Source organism: Lucilia sericata, unplaced genomic scaffold, assembly GCF_015586225.1.
Source record: "Lucilia sericata isolate MDLA Ls3-8-SP2 unplaced genomic scaffold, ASM1558622v1 Contig002047F_arrow, whole genome shotgun sequence".
NCBI lineage: Eukaryota > Metazoa > Arthropoda > Insecta > Diptera > Calliphoridae > Lucilia > Lucilia sericata.
In genome coordinates, this window is record NW_023995908.1 from 45,642 (window position 1) to 67,229 (window position 21,588).

General features: G+C 29.5%; 1 protein-coding gene across 1 annotated transcript; it reads right to left on the reverse strand.

Moving 5' to 3' along the window:
- Positions 1–11,842: 11,842 nt before the first annotated feature.
- On the reverse strand, positions 11,843–12,695 carry LOC119613285. Its single transcript, XM_037969287.1, has 4 exons — positions 12,581–12,695; positions 12,330–12,511; positions 12,113–12,263; positions 11,843–11,937 (listed from the first exon to the last, which is right to left on the reverse strand). Exons 1-4 carry the CDS (start codon positions 12,690–12,692, stop codon positions 11,843–11,845), a joined length of 540 nt encoding a protein of 179 aa, XP_037825215.1. The 5' UTR covers positions 12,693–12,695.
- Between the last annotated feature and the right edge of the window lie 8,893 nt (positions 12,696–21,588).

Consider the following 21,588-nt stretch of genomic DNA (forward strand, 5'->3'; position numbering starts at 1 on the left):
ATTTTGTTCTACATAAAATGATAATGTAACTAGCTAAATACGGTTACGCTTTTAGGGGCAGGACGGTTACGCAACTAGTTAAATACGGTTATGCTTTTAGGGGAAGGGAACCCTGTATGGGACCGATCGCACCCATGTTATGAATCGATCGTGAAAAAAAATCTTGAAATAGAATTTTTGTATACAAAACTAATATTTGTGCCAAATTTTATTTAGTAATGAGTAATGTGCGTTTAAGTGATTTTCGGGAGGGGACCTTGTATGGGAGCTATGACCAATTATGGACCGATCGGAAAAAACTTTCACAGTAATATTTCTGTGCATATGAGTAATACTTGTACCAAATTTTATATAGATATCTTAATTTAGTAATGAGTTTTGCGCGTTTTAGTGATTTTCGGGAGGGGACCTTGTATGGGAGATATGCCCAATTATAGACCTATCCAGACAATTTTTTCTCTGAATGATTTCTATTGACATAAGATTTCAAAAAATTTTGTGTAGATATCGACATTGTGACGGAAGTTATTAATAAAAAACACATTTTCCGGGAATATGTACTTTTGTATGGGAGGTATATGAAATTGTGGACCGATTCTAGCATGTTTCAGCAGGGATCAAGCTCTTGTGTAGAAACGAATGTGTGGTGATTTTCATGGAATTATCTTGTATAGTTTTCGAGAAAATTACATCAGAATGTGTAAAAAATGCTTATTTTTTTAGGAGGTTGTTTTAAATTTTGATTCATAACTTTTCCCGGTGTTAACCGATTTTGCCCATTTTCAATACCAAACAACTTAGGAAAATGAAGAACATTTTGGGTGAATTTGGTTAAACTCTATTGCTTCGTTTTATCGTGAACGTGTTTTACACAGACAGACGGACAGACGGATATAGCTAAATCGACTCAGAATTTGATAAGGACCCAGAATATATATATATACTTTGTTGGGTCTCAGATGAATATTTCTTGGTATTACACACGGAATGACAAAGTTATATATACCCTCTATCACCACTGATGGTGGTGGAGGGTATAAAAAAACAAATGTGCTATAAAGAATTAAATCATAAAAAAATGTGCTCCTATAACTAAAATGTGTAAAACTAAATATGTGGCAGCATGGAAAAAATATAGAAATTAATGAAAAATATACTTAGTTTCCAATCTATTGATATATAAAGCCTGTAACTTGTACTTTTTCCATGTAAAATTAAGAAGGAAGTATTTAACATCTCATGGATACGTGATGTATAAGATTTATTTAATTTTTGCTGCCACAATTTTTGGCCTAGAAATTCTGTTTCAATTAAATTAGAAATTCGCATTCAATTAAATGTTTTTGTGTTCAATATAATAGAAAATTCAAGAAACATAATTTGATGAAAATATTATAGAAAATTCAAAAAACATAATTTGATGAACGAAAAAGTACCAAAAGTCTTTTTTATTCGATTCTAATGCACTCAGGTCCCTATATATTAAATTTTATATTTCTGTGTTCAATATATAGGGAATGTATAGGGAATCCAAAAGGTACCATTTGAAGAATGGAAAAGTACCAAAGAGTCCCCACTTACAGATTATTATTCAGTCAGGACCATGCACGTTCAAATTTATGTTTCTAGGTTGAATATTTAAGAAAATTAAAAAAGTACCATTTATGGAATAAAAAGTGCTAAAAAGTTCTCTCTTAAAGAATATTATTCAATAAGGACAGTGTATGTTTTATAATCATGTGTTTTGAATTCATATTATAGAACATACAAGGAGAATCATTTGAAGAAAGAAAAAGTACCAAAAGTGGAACAAAATCTACCTTTGTGGAAAGTACTAATAAAAAGAGTACTATTTTCCCCCTTTCCGCCTAGGAATAGACTTTTTCCAGAACTAAGTTTACAAAATATTTCGTGCTTAAATCTGTATATCACAGATAAAACTCAAACGATTAAAATCTGCATTCATTTGTTCCAGAAAAATTGTGCTTTCAAAAAGTACCAAACAATTTTACCGAATTTGGTCCTATATAGACCTTAGTACCCGAATCCCACAATATTATACCAATAGCTTATTTTCTTTGAGTAAATTTTTTTCTTTGAGTAAAAAATTTATAAAAATGGTATCAATTAATTTGAATAAATTAAATTTCCCAGTTTTACCCTTTTTGGTACTTTTTTCCCTGGTGAAATTGCAATATTTTTATTTCAATAAATATTACAGAGTTAGTACGTAATTTAATAGGTATAAGTGTACTGACTTCGAAAAACTTTTCTTAATGTGCTAAAAAAGGTACCAAAAATAAATTTTTCTTCCTTTTACATCCCAAAAGGACTGAGATTAAAATAAGTACGAAATAATTTTGAAAGATGTATCCAAAATATTTACAAAAAATTTATTATATTTATTAGTTAAAAAGTAATAAAGGGCCAAAAAAGGTACCATAATCACCTTTGCTACACATTTTCGCCCCTTAAAAGTACGAATTTCAAAAAAGTATCAGACACCCATCTACTCATCTTAAGAGTAGATACAGGTGCATTTTTTGTGTATCATTAATATTGTGTAAGATAATTAAGAAAACTTGTTTTACCCGTTTCCCCCCCTTTTTTTACCCCTAAATGTACAAATTTCCAAAAATCCCTCCTTAGTGGATCTACATAACCAAAAACACATCTACTGTCAAAATTTCTTGATTCTAGGTTTAGTTATCAGTTGTAATTCAAGTCTGAGTTGGGGAACAACTCTCGCGTCATCGTTTTTATTTCTTAAGGACGATCAGGCTTGTGCTTGTTGCCGAGCTTTCGACAGAATTACTTCTCATCCCCGCACTAATTTAATGCACTTCTAAGTTATGCGTTGTCTTCATTAAACGCGTGCTTTCGTTTTACCTCAGGATGAGGTTATGTTTTTAACTGGTGGAGACCATAAAATACTTGCGATATAACCTGGTGGAGACCATTTAAACTCAAATAAATGAATAATTTTTGCTAGGACCAACAGGTGAAAAGATACACGCATTTGAATAAACCCTTGTATGACCAAAATGTCCAACTTTGACCCCTTCTAAGTCCGGCAGTTCTGGACCGATAGCGCTAAAAATCCAATAGTACTAACCATGGTGCAAATTTCGTCAAAATCGATTTTTTGAATTGGGTCACTTGATATATGAAATTGCCCATATATAAGAAGATAGAAGATAATATTGATTTACATGAAAACTAACTAAACTAAATGAACAAACTCTATATACAATTTAATACGATATTGATCATACATTATTGCTACAATTTACGGTTGTTGCCAACATATCACATATGCCGTGTGAAATTTATTAAAAAAAAAACGTTAAATAAATTTTTGTTTCTTGTTTATTTTGTTCATCACTTAGTATGTACATTAGGGTGATCTAGTTTGTATAGAGAAGAAATAGTCCTTTTTTAAGAATTTAAAACTTTTTGCATATTTTACAGAAGATGAGATGCACTTTCAACGGTAATAATTAAATAATTCTATGTATAAATTTTAAAACCCAAATTCTTTTTCAAAAAAATAATAATTTTGTAATTGCAATTATTTTGAAAACAATAAGTTAGAATAAACTAAATTTTCATTTTCGGAGGAAACATTAGTAATTTATATTTTGGGGCTACCCTAATCTATGTATATCCGTTTGTATTTGTGTGAATTTGTAACTGATTATGTATGTGTAATCGTGTCTGAATCTATGATAAAGTGTGACCTGTATGACAACTCTATTGGCTTTAGAATTTGTGACACTTTTTACTCCTTTTTTATTGTATGTTTCTTTGTTGTTTTTTTTTCTCCATTTTATTTTTCCCTTTGTGTGTAGACAGACATATTTAAATGCAAACGAATCTGTATTAAGTTTTAAATGCAGTTTTATATTTCCAGTCATGCTTTATGATTTTTTTACGACTGTAATACATATTTGAGTTAAAGTTTTTGTTCTCGTGTATTTTGTATGTATGTATTGTTAAATTCATCTAGAGACAAATTGTTTTGGCATTTAGCCAAAATATTATTATAGTAGTATCACAGCCAAAACTCAAAAAATAGGCTTATTCAGCCAGTGTGTCCTTGTATTGGTAGTTAGTGTTATATGTATTATGTGTTATATGTATTTGAATGTGGATAGATAAGTGTGTTTGTAGCTAGATATTTATATGTAGCGCTTTTTTGCATTCGTTTTGTATAATTTTTTTTGTTCTAATCTTATGTTGGCATTTTTTATATGTGTCTATGTGGCCAACAATAACGAGGTAATCATTTAAAATGATTTGTTTTACTTTTTTATGTTCGACAGTTGAAAAAAAATTTAAATATTTTATTTATCCTTTTTTGTATTGTTATTATATTATGAAAAAGTGTGTTTTTTTCTGCTGGTATTTGTTTTAAAATATGGTACTAACTGGTATAGCTATTAGTATATGTATATTTGCAATGGTGTCAAAAAGTTGGTTGTGTAAATATTAAAAATAACTCAACGAAATGATTATTTTTTATTATATTGCAACATAAAAACAAAATAAAAAAATAGTTCAACTATTAAGAAAGTACAATCGGCCGGGTTCAATTATATGATGGCGCACAGTGCGGTATAACAGAAGCAAGTAAGAATGTATAGTCGAACATTGTCGGCCTTAGTTTTTGGATTGTACTTACATATGTACATATGCCTCCGGGGGCATGTTACCTTGCTGAAATCTCATCTTGGTGTTATTGCAATATCCCGGGGAAAGATGTGCTACTAATACCTCTAGTCTGCCGGGACTATAAACTGGTTATGATCAACTGGGAATGATTTGACATGGGGTCGAACCAGAGCACCATATTATCTGGCACTACGGGTTGCCTGCAGGACTTGTTCTGGATTTTCAGATGGTTAAGGTTCCTTCGGGATCCACGTAGTGGCTGTGGTTTAAACCTATATTCGCAGGGAGAGAATGTTGGTTTAAGGATTGATATGTCCTATGCCATATATGTCTCAATTCTCTCTCCGGTGCTGTTGCCATCTCAACAGATGTCACTGTGTGATGTGACAGCGCAACTTATGCTGAATTCCCGAACCCGTTGTGTATCTCTTACACTTCGCGTAGTAGGGCGCCAGTATAGGTTGGGGAATTTTCAGGTTGACACTTGGTAGTTGCCTGTCATTCCGTAGATCGTTTTTTATGATTTGATAATGGAACTGATGTAAGTTGGTGAACGATCGGGAAAGACTCCTCTGCCCGACAGGAGACTAGTACTGATTTAGTAATCGTTTTACTTCAGGGAAGTTCTCGGTGCTGTTGCCATCTCAACAGGATGCATATTGTTTCATGATACGGGACTTATGGTTGAGATCTGCCACTCAACTTGTCAGGGCAATTATTGGGTTCGAATTGACTTTAGACATTCCTACATCCTTTGTCACATTATCTGACATACAGAGGGATCCTAATTTATTGGCTTGGTATTTCAGAATACCAAATACGTCTCTAGGTTAATAAGAAATGCACTGGAATGGATCATTAGTTGATGGGGATTGACTATTGACTTTAGACCAGTGATTGCTTTTTCCTTGTCGGGGCTTGCATTGGGATTGATCCCATGCTGCCTGTCATTCCGCAACGGGGCTACTATGGCAAGAGATTAGATAGCTCGAGTACTTCAACAAAGTACAAAAATGCCATCTGACTTCTTCATAGAAGGATTCAGGGGCGCGTGGTAGACCGTCTCAAGTCTGCCCAGTGATTTTGGGGTTGGGTACAAAACTATCAGAAACATTTGTAATTTTTTATACCCTTCACCTCAATAGTGCGGAGGGTATTATGCTAATGTTTGTAACGCTCATAAATATTGGTCCTAAAGTATCAGAATCACATTTTGCATCGATTAAGGTCATTCCGCAACGGGGCTACTATGGCAAGAGATTAGATAGCTCGAGTACTTTAACAAAGTACAAAAATGCCATCTGATTTCTTCATAGAAGGATTCAGGGGTGCGTGGTAGACCGTCTCAAGTCAGCCCAGTGATTTTGGGGTTGGGAACAAAACTATCAGAAACATTTGTAATTTTTTATACCCTTCACCTCAATAGTGGGTAGGGTTATTATGCTAATGTTTGTAACGCTCATAAATATTGGTCCTAAAGTATCAGAATCACATTCTGAATCGATTAAGGTATGTCCGTCCGGCTGACTGTCCATGTAAACCTTGTGAGCATATTTTGATGAACCATATTTTGATGAAACTTGGACCAATTTTTTGGACCAAGGATGAAGCTTATTGAAAATGGTTGAAATCAGTCCATCATATCACCTAGGGCCTATACAACCAGTCCATCTCAAATCGACGACTAATATTGCTTATATATATATATATATATATATATATTTAAATCTTGAATATTTCTTTGTACAATTCATCTAACTTAAGAACGGTCATAACTAGAGCCTAAATATTTAATATCATAAAATAACGAATTTTAAATTTTTGTAGGGGAAACAAACACCAATTTGCTTTCCTGATAAATAGCAGGTAATTATTTAATTTATATTTTAAAAAATTGTATTACCATTTTTACTGGTAAAGGTTTAATAAACCATAAACTTTACAATTAAATTTGGAATTTATTTAATTTAACAATTACAATTTGTCTTTAATCTCTTCAAAATTTTATGAGAATTTTTTATATATAAATTTCCAGTTTTAAACATGAGCCTCAAAATACCTCACAAATAAATAAAAATTGTAATATTTTTTTCTGGGTATTAATGTAACATCATTAACAACTATTACCAATGTTATGGAAATGGAATTAAAATGAAAAAATAAATTAAATAAACACAATCATGATGATGAAATTCGCGTCTAGATGTTTTGTTACTGTCGTTGTTGCTGTAGTTGCTGCTTTTTCTGTTCTTTAATATAGCTTATATAATATTCACTACGCCAACAACAATAACAATTGTATGCCCGAGCTTAACTTCCGGTCTTTTGTTCGTCAGACATTGCTCTCGTGCCATAAACAAAATTTTTCTAAAGAAATTCGCAGACAATGTTGTATTGAAAATTATTATGGTTTCATGTTTAGCTGCATTAACAACAACAAGGGAAGAAAAGGAGTCTTGTTGTACGAGTTTTTCGGTATTACCACTATTAACAATAAACCTAACGGTACCATGAATAAACAAAAAAGTGAAAAAGAAAACACACTTATACACCCACAACAACAATAAAATAAAAATAAGAATAATAATGAAATAGCCGTTAAGCTTCATTGGGCATTGTTAAGCTGAATGTGTATACTAAATGACATTTAATCAAAGGCATCTGGTTTTCGTTTTGTAATATTTTTCCAGAATTTTAATCTTATTTACATACCATGAAGAGTAAACTATTCACCATCGTGCTGGATGTCATCATGATCAAAGTCTATTCAGAGAGAAGAGGAATCACATGGAGTCTCTTAGGCCAACTCGAAGATTTGGATTATGCGGATGGTATTCGTCTCTAGCATACAGTCAAATTTAGAAGATTTGGAAAGATTGGCATGTAATGTAGGAGTAAAGCGCAGAAAATCACAAGGAATCATGATAGATCGAGGCCGACATAAAATACATGTATGCGCACGATATTCCTAGAACTAGGACAATATAATCTTACATGGGAAGACGTAAATATAACGGCAGAAAATCGTGTAAGATGGAGATGATTTTGGAAGCTTACAAGAGGAGCAACGAAAAAACATACCATGAGAACGTATTCATAAATTAATGAATTTCGGAAGTTGGTCCTGTGTATGGACTTTGGTCATTATGTATCGATCCTTTGGAGGCATATAACCACAATTTTTCTCCATAGTATTATTATACTTCGTATCATGAAGTCCCCCTTTTGGGACGATATCTCTAATAGAGCAGACCAATCCTTAAGAGAAGTATATAGATATCGAAATAAGTTCTAATATGGGTATAGGATCGATCCTTTGGAGGCATATAACCACAATTTTTCTGTATTGTATTTTCTTACTTCGTATCCAGGATACGATATCTCTAATAGGGCAGGGTTATCCTTTAGATTTCGAAATAAGGCCTAATATGGGTATAGATGCTGTGTGGATATTATCAAGTTTTCTAGATATCTCATATTTTTTTTAAGGGCCTTCGGAAAGTTAATTTCAAAAAAATTATTTGCAAAGATAAACCTTCACCTCTATTATAATCTCATCTACTGTTCTTTCATAAAATGTTTGCAATTATTATAAAGCGCCTGTTAAAATATGTTGATGATAGTAGAAATGAATAAAAGCGTTAAAATATTTGCTATTAAACTTCATGTCTGTCATTACTTTCCCTCGTATTGTTGGTTGCTATTGTTTTCACAAAATTAAAGGAAGCATGAATGATGATGATATTGCTGCTGCTGTTGCTGCCACAGATGATGATGACGATGCTGACTTGCGACGATGACGTTGATATTTGTTTGAAAAGGGTTGCAGTATACGAGAGAACAAAAAAAAAACATTTCTTTTTACAACTTGTTTGACTTTATGCCACCTTTTTATGTGATTTCTTCCTTTGCAGTTTTGAGTATTTGTGTAGTTATGTGTTTGAAAATGTGTTTTATTAAAAGGATTTCTTTTCTTAGTCCTTTTGTTATTCTTTGAATCTTTTGTTACACAAAAACTCAGATTCTTAGTGTTGTTTGTTTTTTGTGTCGATTCTTATAAGTAACTGCAATTTTAGATGATGAATACAAACATACATATATACATACGTATGTATGTATATGTTTGGAGGGGTATTGTATAATTCAGCATGTATACAAACATGCAGATATATATCGAGTATGAGTGTTTTTAGTACCAGCAATTTTACTTGATATTCTTGATGCCCTGGTTATTGTTTCAATTTTTACAACTACAAATGTTGTATTGTTTTGTATTCCATTGAAAAGGTGCTATTTTTCTTGTTTTCTTTACATTTCTGAAGTGGGTGACAAAATCAGGAAACTCTTTAAAATGTTCTTTAAAGGTGTTGTGTAAATATTATTTCAATCTTAGATGTACATAATAATGACTTTATAAATTCTTAATGCATGTTTGAACGTCCTCGAATGACAGAGGTTGTCCGTAAACTGGAATGAAAAATATTAATGAAAAGTTTTAAGAAATGTTTATGTAAAGTGAAAGGTGCTGACAGGAAAATAAGCTTAATTTTAAAAAATAAATAATTTTTTGCTTTAGTACATTATAAACTTCTTTTCTTCTTTCTTAAGATGTAATGTAAAATTAAACGAAATATTAGCATAAAGTTTGCACCTTTTTTGGTACCAAAAATGGGATAAAAGAGGGAAACTATAATTTATTTAGAGTCATTGAGAACTTTTAGATAATGATACCAAATCATAGTTAGTACTAAATACTTTAATATTTTATTAAATCATTAGTTTTTTTTAGTGATAACATGAGAATATAATCTATTCGTCTGTGGTTATGTACTTATGAACTAGAATACTAGAATGATCCATTTTCTACTTTTATATCAAATTTTAATTGATTATATGTTTCTTTAGTGTTTCTGTTTTTTATATTCAATATTATCGAATTTTATCACGTGAATAAATTCGCATTCAGTAGAAGCGTGTATTTTTATTTTCATTCTTTTTGCTTCTACACTGTGTCTTGTGTTCCAATTCCCCATTGTAAAGAATACAAAAGGTACCATTTGAAGAATGGAAAAGTACCCAAGAGTCCCCACTTACATATTATTATTCAATCAGGACCATGTACATACATATGTTCAAATTTATGTTTCTAGGTAGAATATTTTGGAAAATTCAAAAAGTACCATTTGAATGATAAAAGGTACTAGAAAGTTCTCTCTTAAAGAATCATATTCAAAAAGAATGGAGTATGTTTAATAATCATGTGTTTTGGACTCATACCACAGAAGATACATAGAGTATCACTTGAAGAAAGAAAAAGTACCAAAAGTGGAAAGTACTAATAAAACAGAGTACCATTTTCCCTCTTTTCGTCTATGAACAGAATTTTTCAAGAATTAAGTTTACAAAATATTCCGTGTTTAAATCACTGATAAAACTTAAACGATTCAAATCTGCATTCATTTCTTCCAAAAAAATTGTGCTTTCAAAAAGTACCAAACAATTTACCCGAATTTGGTCCTATATATACCTTAGTAGCTGATTTCCAAAATAATATATCAACAGCTTAATTTGTGTGAGTAAATTAACTATTTTTTCAATTTTTATAAAAATTGTCTCAAATTGTTTGAATAAATAAAATTTCCCGTTTTTCCCCTTTTTGCTACTTTTTTCCCCAGTGAAATAGCAATAATTTTGTTTCAATAAAGAGAGTTAGTACGTAAATAAAAGTGGCCTCCGGTAGGTTAGTGGTTAGTGTTCTAGTCTGGTAGACCGGAGGTGGTGGGTTCGATTCCCACCTGAGGCACTGGTTAAGGAGCGCATAACAGGCTCCATAGAGGCCTAGGTGTATATCTTCGGATTTGATGTATATACATCCTCCTTTCAAACTAACTAACTACCCTGCGGGGAAGAGAACTGACACGAAACTTGTCACGCGCTAGTTCTAAAGTGATAGGGACCGGTTCTAGTTCTGACACTTTATATGGAGGGGACTTGTCACTTTAACATGGCGATGTCCTACGAGGGGGTTAATTGACACCCTTTTCATACTCTGTGACATGTCACGGAACTTAACTCATCGAACCTGTGTAATTTCGGAAAATATGAACCTACCCCAGATATTGTCCCAAATGAATACGTCACTGGTTCAACTTAAAGAACTACTTTCATGTGAGTTTATTTGATACCGGTATTATATATTATTACAAGAGAACTGACACAGGTCTGACCTTTAAGACTTATTCTTGAATAGTTTCAAATGCACTCACTCAAGATTAACTTAAAATAACTTATATAGTACCGGTACTAAAAGGACCTATCATGGGAATTACACTAAGTATATACATATACACAAGATTACTTTTTATTTTAAAGCAGCTAAATTTTATTATCTTTTATTTCAAAATAAGAAAAGTGATAATAATCCGAGACTCCAATGTAGCTTTAATTTTGAAATTAGTTTTTAATAAAAATAATAAGTTATACGAACTCGAGGACATTTGTTTTAAAGTTATATTATGTAATTATTTCCAATATTATGTATTCTTTGGATATCATTTTCAAGAAATAATATATATTTGTAAGACACATGTGTATGTATAATTACCTTAAAATATAGTTGTTACTATTTCTTAAAAATTATATAAAGCAATATTGAAATATTAGAAAATATATAGTACATAGAATATAATATTAAAATAATTAACCTCGAGTCGAAAAACTATTCAGTTTTAATATAAAAAAATATTGTAAGAAAAAATTTTTAATTTATAATAAAAACTAAATATTTTTTAAGGAAAATTAATATTACAAAGTAAAAATAAATTCATTAAAAATTTAACTTTAAAAAATTTAATTAAAAATTATTTCAGACTTTAATAGAATATTGGTTTTAATAATATAAAAAAATATAAATTACGTAAATTTAAAAATTAAAATTTTTTAATTTAAAAATACTATAGTTTTATAATAAAAACTAAATAATTTTTTATTCCAAAGTTAAAATAAATTCATTTAAAACTAACTTTAAAAAAATATAAATTAAAAATTATTTCAGTTAATAGAGTATTGGTTTTAAAAAAAAATAGAAAATACAAATTACTTCAATGTTAAAAATTACATTTTACGGAAATTGGATCATATATAAAAATTAATTATCATGCTTTTTCTTTTAAAATTTTTTTAAATGTCGCTTTTTTGTAAGATTAAGTGCTCTTCTAATTCTTCCCTCGATGTCATCTATTTCTGGGTTAGCTCCTACTGCATCTAAAATTGATAAATTAAATAATATTATTTATATTATTTAATAAAATAAACAAATACATAAACTAATTATTTAAAATTAAATTAGTTATTTAATTTGAAAATTTAAATAGACATTTATAAAATAATTTGTTTATAATGGAAATTATTATTATTGTTATAATTAAAAAAAGTATACCTTTTATTGCATTGTATATGTTTTCGAAATTCTTCAACCTTTTTTTTCCATGAGTCCCATCTACATTATATGTGTATAAAAGTTCTTCAGAAATGATTAAGCCTATATTTTTCACAATATTTTTTCTTATAAGGTTCTTTATTGTTGTCACCTGAAATAGATATGAGACATTTTATTAAATATTTGTATTTTTTCAAAAATTTAATTATGTACTTACATATAAATGTTTATTATTCTCATTAATTTGATTTTCAATTTCATTTAAATTTTTTTCTGAATTTATTGGAAACAGGTTTGAAAGCATATTGGATGTTTCATCCTGCTTTACTAGAATTTTGGTAAGGACATTTTGTGCTGCTAATGCTTCCATTATTTTTTTATTTTGCTCCTTTAATATTTCTGAAATATATGAAATATATAACAAAAATGATTAGTTTTAAGTAAAATAAATATATTAAAATAAATTACCTGTTTGTTGTTTGAACATATTATCTATATATGTTTTCAGTTCTGTGCAATCATGGCAGGATTTTTTCTGGGAAAATTCGGTTTCAGTGGGAATTTGGCGACTTCGTTTCATCTTTTAAATATTAAATATATGTATGTATTGGAAGAAATAAATATTAGTGTAAAATCGGAATTAATAAAAATTTGTTTTGGTAGGGAAAAGATAACATTTTATTTTCTATTTCATCGATGGAAAATTCTTCTTCTTTTGATAAATTATAATCTACCAAAATAATGCCCAACTTAATGGAATCCATTGGACTTTTAAAAAAGCTGCATTTATTGACAAATCTGATTCCTAACACTGCATTTTTTTCTTTATTAAAACCATTAATTTTTAAAGGTATTTCCGATTTTAAGTAGCATATATTGTCAGGGCTTTTTGAATTAAATACAAACCCACTTTTACAATAACTTACAATTTTCTTTTTTTCTTTAAATCCCTCATCTACTTTTTCAACTATTATTTTTTCATTCTGAATTTTATTAAATATTTGTTGAATTATTTTATTAGGTTGTTTAATATAATTTTTTAAAACTTGTAAATAATTTTCGAAATCATACGCTGAGAAGTTTGGTAGAATACCAAACTTTTTCACACTTTCACCTAAATGTAAAAGATTGTGAACGTTATGGGAAATTGAATTCTCACCAAATACAAACGCGAAGTCTTTTACAAATTCCTCTAACATATTTTGAGCCACATTAATATTTTGTTCCAAGTTCTTTTGTGCCGACAACAATCTGCAAGCACAATGCAAAAGGAGATACTCATGATAAACCTCATTTGGTACATTTTCTTTAAAAATAAGTATTCCTGTATACAGTAATATTTGGCGAAATTCTGTTGCTTTAAAATTTGCTATCTCCACCAAATTTCTAGGCCGACGAACAAATTCTTTTGAAATAAAAGAATGTAATGATTCCAAATGCCTTGAAATTTTAGAAATTTGGTCCTTCGAAATATTAAACTCTAGTTTATTATGAACTATTCTTAACATCATTTTTCGCATTATGCCTAAATCCACAAGGTGCATACTATCTATTGCCACTTGACTAACCATTTTGACTCCTAAATCCTCCAGTGGAGTTCTTTGAGAAAGAAATATATTTTTATGATGATTTTGATATTTTCTTTCTCAAAATCTTTATCAGATATTAATACCCCGGACTCGGTAGAATAAGTAAGCACCTTATTAATTTTTCTGCCCACTTGAACGCATTTGGTGCATCCGTGGGAAGATGTGTGTCCAAAAATACCACAAATAAAAGCTTTGGCCGGGGAGTCGCAAACTATTGCCCTAATTTTTAATTTTATTAACTTTCCCTCAAATTCTATGCCATTTTCAATTAAATTTTTCATTTCGAAAATAAAGTCTGCAAAATACTCGGTTATATCGTTTGGTTTATTATTGCCAAGATAAATTCCAATTGGAAGTATAGAAATATTTTTAATATTTACAACTCGCAATAATATTGGCCACAACTGTGTTCTGGAGCTTTTAAAAAGCGGCAGTCCGTCGATATTTACATCGACTATGATTTCTTCGTAGTTCGTTACCACAGAACCAATTGATTCCAATTGTTTCCTAACACCAAAATGTGAATATACACCTGGCGAGACCTGCTTTATCAAAGCTTTTTCCCTGTTGGGTATTAGTGTTTTCATACTAAGAGGAACTTCTAAATTTTCTTCTTTAAGTATAGCCAATAATTCTTCAACTGATTTTCTACTTGGTCTATTCCGAATAATCCATTCCTTCAATTTTTCACTAAGAGAACTACTGATCTCATTGTCCACATTTTCAAATGCTGCCGCTAATTTTTCAGAATCTATATGATTTATTCCACCACTATTTTCTACACTTTGCGCTTCAACATCATTCAAATTGTGGACAAATTCTCTTTTTTTCTGAGAAATTAATCTTCGTATATGCCTCTTACTTACACTTCCACCACTCATTTTACTTACCTTTAAACTTTAAATTTTATTAAATGCACACAATTTTTAATTATTTTAATATTAAACATACAAATACACTTTTACTTCTTTAATTTAACTTGTTTCCATAGCCAAAATATGAAACCGAATGACAAAAATAAGGGTGAGTTTGCAAATTACTCTAGTCCCTATATGTACTTTACAAAGAATAGACAAATACACATCAACATTACAAACAAAATCACATAAAATGGTTTTTCTGTTCATTCGTAAATAATGTCGAAAGTGTAGCTTTTCTTTTATTGTTCTTTATTATTCTCATTGTTTTTTGTTTCTCTCTAGTAGATCAAAAGCAGGAGAGTATTTTTTTTATGAGAACTAGAGTATTTTATTTAAGCGACAACATTTAAGTGTTGTTTTTTTACTGTCATTTTTTTAAATCGTATTTTGACTTTTAGTTTACGATGAATCTCATACATAGAAAATAATACCAAATAACAGCTGTGCTATTGACTTCGCCTTATTAAATTGTCCTCGATAAACGTAACTCAAAAAATTGTTTTTTATTTATGTATGGTAAGCAGTAAAAAAGAAAACAGGTTTAGTCGAAAAATAAACAATAAAAAGTTCTTAAAGAAAAATAGCGGTCATTTACTTTTATTTTTTTGTAGTTTGTTGTGAAAAATTGTATTTGTTATTTAAATTTTTGTATATTTATGTATGTATATTGATTGACCATTAATTTATTAAATATATTATTTATTTGTATTGACAAAATTATGTAATTAAATTAATGAAACATTAGCAAAAAATTGCATAAGATGCAAATAATTATAATTTTTTTAAAATACAAAATTTACTCCACATTCGTAAAAGGAGAACATGTCACTTAACATGTCCAAAAGTCTCAAGTATTTATCTATAGATTTAAATCAATTTGCTAAAACAAAATTTATTCAATATTTGTCACCTCCTAGGCTAACGCCATATTAATGTGGTGTTATAATTATGATAAATCATCATGGACAAGTTTTATGTCAGTTCCTTTAAACCAATCAGGAGATAGGTCTAGTTTTCACTTATCACACTTCTGTACTTTTTGTAATAATACTATTTTCACATATCACGGGACAGGTACTTTTGGTTCAATTGATACAAATTTCCCGCAGGGTAACTAGTACGTAATTTAATAGGTATACGTCAATAAGTCGAAAACCCTTACTTAATGTGCTAAAAAAGCACCAAAAATACAGTTTTCTACCTTTTAAATCCAAAAAGGACTGAATTTTAAAAAGAGTACGAAACAGGTGTCTTGTAATTTTGAAAGATGTATCAAAATATTTACAAAAATTGTATTAAATATATTAGTTAAAAAGGACCAAAAAAGGTTCGAAAATAACCTTTGTTACATATTTTCACCCCTTAAAAGCACGAATTTAAAAAAAGTACCAGACACCCAGCTGCCCATTTTAAGAGTAGATACAGGTGCATTTAAAAATGTTCTTGCATCACTAATATTGTACAAATTTACAAAAAATCCCTTCTTAGTGGATCTACACAACCAAAAATTTCCGATTCTAGGTTCAGCCGTTTGGGATGTGCGATGATGAATCAGTCAGTAAGTAACGCTACTCTTTTATATATGTATTTATATAAAATAGATGAAAAATTAAAATGTTCGAAAAAGTAACGTTTAATGAAAAAGTACCAAAAAGTTTCCTTTTATAGATTGTTAGACTGTTTAGTTTTATTTTCATGTGATTTGGTTCCATATTATAGAAAATACAAAAAAAAAAACCCATTTGTTAAACAAATTTGAACCAATATAGAAATAACGATAAAGTACCTTAAGTCCCCAGTTATAGAATTTCATTAACCTTTGATGTTGTGTTCTTAAATGTATGTTTCTACGATAAATATTATAGAAAATTCTAAAAGTACCAAAAAGTACTTATAAATTATCTCCCATTCAGGACCCTGGAATTCGGTCCTATATAACCTGGTATTCGAGTTCCAAAAAACACAACAATCATAAACTTAATTCCAAAAAAATGCAATACTGTAGTCAGTATGACTGATATTTCGATGCATTAAAAAACGAATTACCTTAACATAATGTTTTTTGTTAACTGTTAACAATTGACCTATTTCACTTGTATATGTATGTATATTACTATACTTTTCCTAATTAACCAGTTTGTTGTTATCATAAGTCAATTTCATCGATATTGTGATTGTGTATTGTTTCTCACAAATAAAATGACCTTTTTTGAAATCGATTAAATTTCCATTTTCTAAACAGTTTAAGCTCTCAGTATTTCATAATGCAAAGTTTGAATTAAAAAAAAAACACTCTCGTATTTTTGCTCACCCCATGTATTTTGGTTATAAACACATTTACAACTAACCATTTAAATTCATAACAATTGTGGCTGTGGGGACTAAACCATTTAACCTTTTTTGCTTTTAAATCTTTGTTTTTACGTTTTTCATTATTATTTTTACATTTTATTGAAATAAATACATTTTGTATTTGTTACACAGCACCACATTGTATACAATTGTATTTGCTATACAATACAACTGGTAAAAAAATGGTGTTAACGAAAAAAGGTGACGACCATTAAAACGATTCAACAACTCAACTCAAAAGAAAAATTATTATTATTATTATTATTGTTGCAGTGTGAGCTTTTATTATTTTGTGGCAAAACATATGAATAAAAGTTTCAAGGCACAAACATAGGTAAATACATACAGTTCTTAAATGTGCATTTGCAACAGTGGTAAATTTAACCCATTCTAATGCACTCACTCAAACAGAGTCTGTTAACTATACAATGTGTGGCTGAATGACTGGCTGCCTGTTTGGCTGACTGACTGTAATGGATGAATGGCCTGCAACTGTAAGAGCTTAGTGAGAATGTTGCAAAAAAGTGTTAACGAAAAAAAATGGAAATGAAAGTATAAAAAACACAACCGTTGCACAGTTGAATAAAAGTATATAATAAAAATGTAACCGAGCTGAAATTTATAGACTTTTATATGTTTATATTTTTTACATTTTTCTTCTAATACTTTTGCTTATAAGGCATAGTGAAGTTTAGAATAGAAATAGTAATGAAGATAAGTAAAAAATTATAGTTGAGCATATGATATCTTATAACAATGATCGGTAGATGGCTCAATGTAGGAACTTTGAACATTTAATCATCTGAATTATTTCAAGATTTATTTTACGATATCAACATTTTAACTGATTTTAGATATTTACATCATATTACATTCTAATAGATTCTTGAGTAATAATCTTGAAAAAAACATAAATTGGTAAAAGTTCGACGTGCTATAAATATTTTAAAACCACATCTCGATGAGTTAGTTAGTTAGTAAGTTAGTGAGTTAGTGAGTTAATGAGTTAGTTAGTTAGTTAGTTAGTTAGTTAGTTAGTAGTTAGTAGTTAGTTAGTAGTAGTTAGTTAGTTAGTTAGTTAGTTAGTTAGTTAGTAGTTAGTTAGTTAGTTAGTTAGTTAGTTAGTTAGTTAGTTAGTTAGTTAGTAGTTAGTTAGTTAGTTAGTTAGTTAGTTAGTTAGTAGTTAGTTAGTAGTTAGTTAGTTAGTTAGTTAGTTAGTTAGTTAGTAGTTAGTAGTTAGTTAGTTAGTTAGTTAGTTAGTTAGTTAGTTAGTTAGTTAGTAGTTAGTTAGTAGTTAGTTAGTTAGTTAGTTAGTTAGTTAGTTAGTTAGTTAGTTAGTTAGTTAGTTAGTTAGTTAGTTAGTTAGTTAGTAGTTAGTTATAGTTAGTTAGGTTAGTTAGTTAGTTAGTTAGTTAGTTAGTTAGTTAGTTAGTTAGTAGTTAGTTAGTTAGTTAGTTAGTTAGTTAGTTAGTTAGTTAGTGTTAGTTAGTTCTAGTTAGTTAGTAGTTAGTAGTTAGTTAGTTAGTAGTTAGTTAGTTAGTTAGTTAGTTAGTTTAGTTAGTTAGTTAGTTAGTTAGTTAGTTAGTTAGTTAGTGTAGTTAGTTAGTTAGTTAGTTAGTTAGTTAGTTAGTTAGTTAGTTAGTTAGTTAGTTAGTTAGTTAGTTAGTTAGTTAGTTAGTTAGTTAGTTAGTTAGTTAGTTAGTTAGTTAGTTAGTTAGTTAGTTAGTTAGTTAGTTAGTTAGTTAGTTAGTTAGTTAGTTAGTTAGTTAGTTAGTTAGTTAGTTAGTTAGTTAGTTAGTTAGTTAGTTAGTAGTTAGTTAGTTAGTTAGTTAGTTAGTTAGTTAGTTAGTTAGTTAGTTAGTTAGTAGTTAGTTAGTTAGTTAGTTAGTTAGTTAGTTAGTTAGTTAGTTAGTTAGTTAGTTAGTTAGTTAGTTAGTTAGTTAGTTAGTTAGTTAGTTAGTTAGTTAGTTAGTTAGTTAGTTAGTTAGTTAGTTAGTTAGTTAGTAGTTAGTTAGTTAGTTAGTTAGTTAGTTAGTTAGTTAGTTAGTTAGTTAGTTAGTTAGTTAGTTAGTTAGTAGTTAGTTAGTTAGTTAGTTAGTTAGTTAGTTAGTAGTTAGTTAGTTAGTTAGTTAGTTAGTTAGTTAGTTAGTTAGTTAGTTAGTTAGTTAGTTAGTTAGTTAGTAGTTAGTTAGTTAGTTAGTAGTTAGTTAGTTAGTTAGTTAGTTAGTTAGTTAGTTAGTTAGTTAGTTAGTTAGTTAGTTAGTTAGTTAGTTAGTTAGTTAGTTAGTAGTTAGTTAGTTAGTTAGTTAGTTAGTTAGTAGTTAGTTAGTTAGTTAGTTAGTAGTAGTTAGTTAGTTAGTAGTTAGTTAGTTAGTTAGTTAGTTAGTTAGTTAGTTAGTTAGTTAGTTAGTTAGTTAGTTAGTTAGTTAGTTAGTTAGTTAGTTAGTTAGTTAGTTAGTTAGTTAGTTAGTTAGTTAGTTAGTTAGTTAGTTAGTTAGTTAGTTAGTTAGTTAGTTAGTTAGTTAGTTAGTTAGTTAGTTAGTTAGTTAGTTAGTTAGTTAGTTAGTTAGTTAGTTAGTTAGTTAGTAGTTAGTAGTTAGTTAGTTAGTTAGTAGTTAGTTAGTTAGTTAGTTAGTTAGTTAGTTAGTTAGTTAGTTAGTTAGTTAGTTAGTAATTAGTTTGTTAGTTAGTTCATCAATCACATCTAAAGAAAACACCTGAGCCACTATCGCGCATGTTCCACGCTCCCTTACCGAACCCATACCATCCGGTCTAATTGGCTGCAACACTATCCTTCTGGGATCACTCTTTGTTTGTTGTGACAACAAGGGTTCAGGCTATGGAATTTGGGGTGTCTTTCGTTTAGCATAATGTCTATCTAGCAATAAACTGGTCCTAGAATAGTCAATGAATTACTTTATTAGCACTTCAATGAACAAATCTGTTGATTAGTCTATAGTATTATAAAATCTATGACTCGTCCACAGACTAGTATATTGAGTAATAAAAGGACAAGTCTATGTTGACTAGTCTAGTCTTTTGACTATGGACAATCCTATTGACTTATCTATGAACATGTAATGGTGTATGAATTAGACTGTACACTCTTAACTAGTTAGGACAGTTGACTATGCACTGATTTGTTGATCAGTCAATTAAAATAATTGAAAATAGAAATATAGGGACACTATAGATGTAAATGCCTTCCAAAAACATTGAACTAGACACTATCGCCACTACCACTGTACCAATTGCAGGACCACTTTTGTTACAAGTCCAAGTATATTTATTAACACACCTGTAATTGTATCAAACGCTTTCGAGATGTTATGTACATTTATTACAGCTGCAGTAACTAAATGAAATGGTTGGTTCTACAAAATAAGAAAAAAAGGTTAAACCAACCTACGTTTGAATGAATGGAAAATGTTTTCTATGAATTTAGACCTCATAACGGAAACAGGATGTTCTATGGAGTATTTGCTCAAAGCAGTTCAGTTTTCACACATACATACATATACACGAGCCAACTGCATACTCATATAAATCTACAAATGCAGTTGAAATATATGAGTGTATGTTTATGTACATCTAATGTACTATTTTGTTGTTTCTGTAACTCTTAGTCTTCCTGTACATAAATGTAACTGTTCTCTTTTTGGGCCCAACTTCAATATACACATCCGTACACCATCTGCACTTAAGTCTTTAATGGTGAACAAATACTTACTAGTATAAATATTTGCACACTTATATACATACATATGTATGTTTATACAAACGTGAGCAAATATATACATTAGACTCTTACCAACTAATTAAATTTTAGAATTTTGATCCTGATTCTCCTTGAAGATTTACCCGGAAAATATCAGCAAATTATATAAAAATAGATTTCGAATATATCCCTGGTTTAATAATGATACAAAATAGAGTATTCTGAATCAGTCTAATATTTACATGAAATATTGCCATATTCGCCTCAAATACATATACATAAATTGCTATCAGCAATTGTTTGTACAGGTCCTAGCATATACACGCTTACATCCTGCAACCGTTAAAGGTGTTGCTGGTTCTATTGTATTTTCTATTGCATCCATTAAGTAAAAGTTGTAAGTAACACATACATACAACGTTAATTGGTGAGTTGATACAGTATTTTTCTACGGCTTTTTTCGCAACATTTCTATAGCAGTGGATAAGTGGATGTGTATAAAAAAAGTGGGTGTATTTGTATTATTTGGGGTGTCGTAATGAGTTCTTTCAAAGTCATACATTTGTTAAGATTGATTACCTTTTAAGTGAAGTGAATGAGTTGCGTTAATAAATGTTTTATTTATTTAGTGTTTTATATTATAAATGTATTGTGAATGATTTAATTTCACAACCAGCCCAAAGATTTATTAGTAATCTGTTGAACTTTATGAAGTCTTAAGCGTTTCAGAGAAATTGTACAGATCTAGTCGTTATATAATTGAGCTTAAATATTAAGTATATATGACGTTTAATTAAAAACATCTTTATAGATCTTTTTCAAAATTTACGAAATATTTTGGAATACTTTTTAAAGCCAATTTTCTAGTGAAATATGTATATATGTTTATGTAAAAAA

Coding starts and splice junctions, on each gene's coding strand:
- LOC119613285 (XM_037969287.1), bottom strand. CDS start 12,692: ATGAAACGAAGTCGCCAAATTCCCACTGAAACCGAATTTTCCCAGAAA. Junction 12,512..12,580: donor TATGTTCAAACAACAAACAG/GTAATTTATTTT, acceptor CATATATTTCAG/AAATATTAAAGGAGCAAAAT. Junction 11,938..12,112: donor CATATACAATGCAATAAAAG/GTATACTTTTTT, acceptor TATCAATTTTAG/ATGCAGTAGGAGCTAACCCA.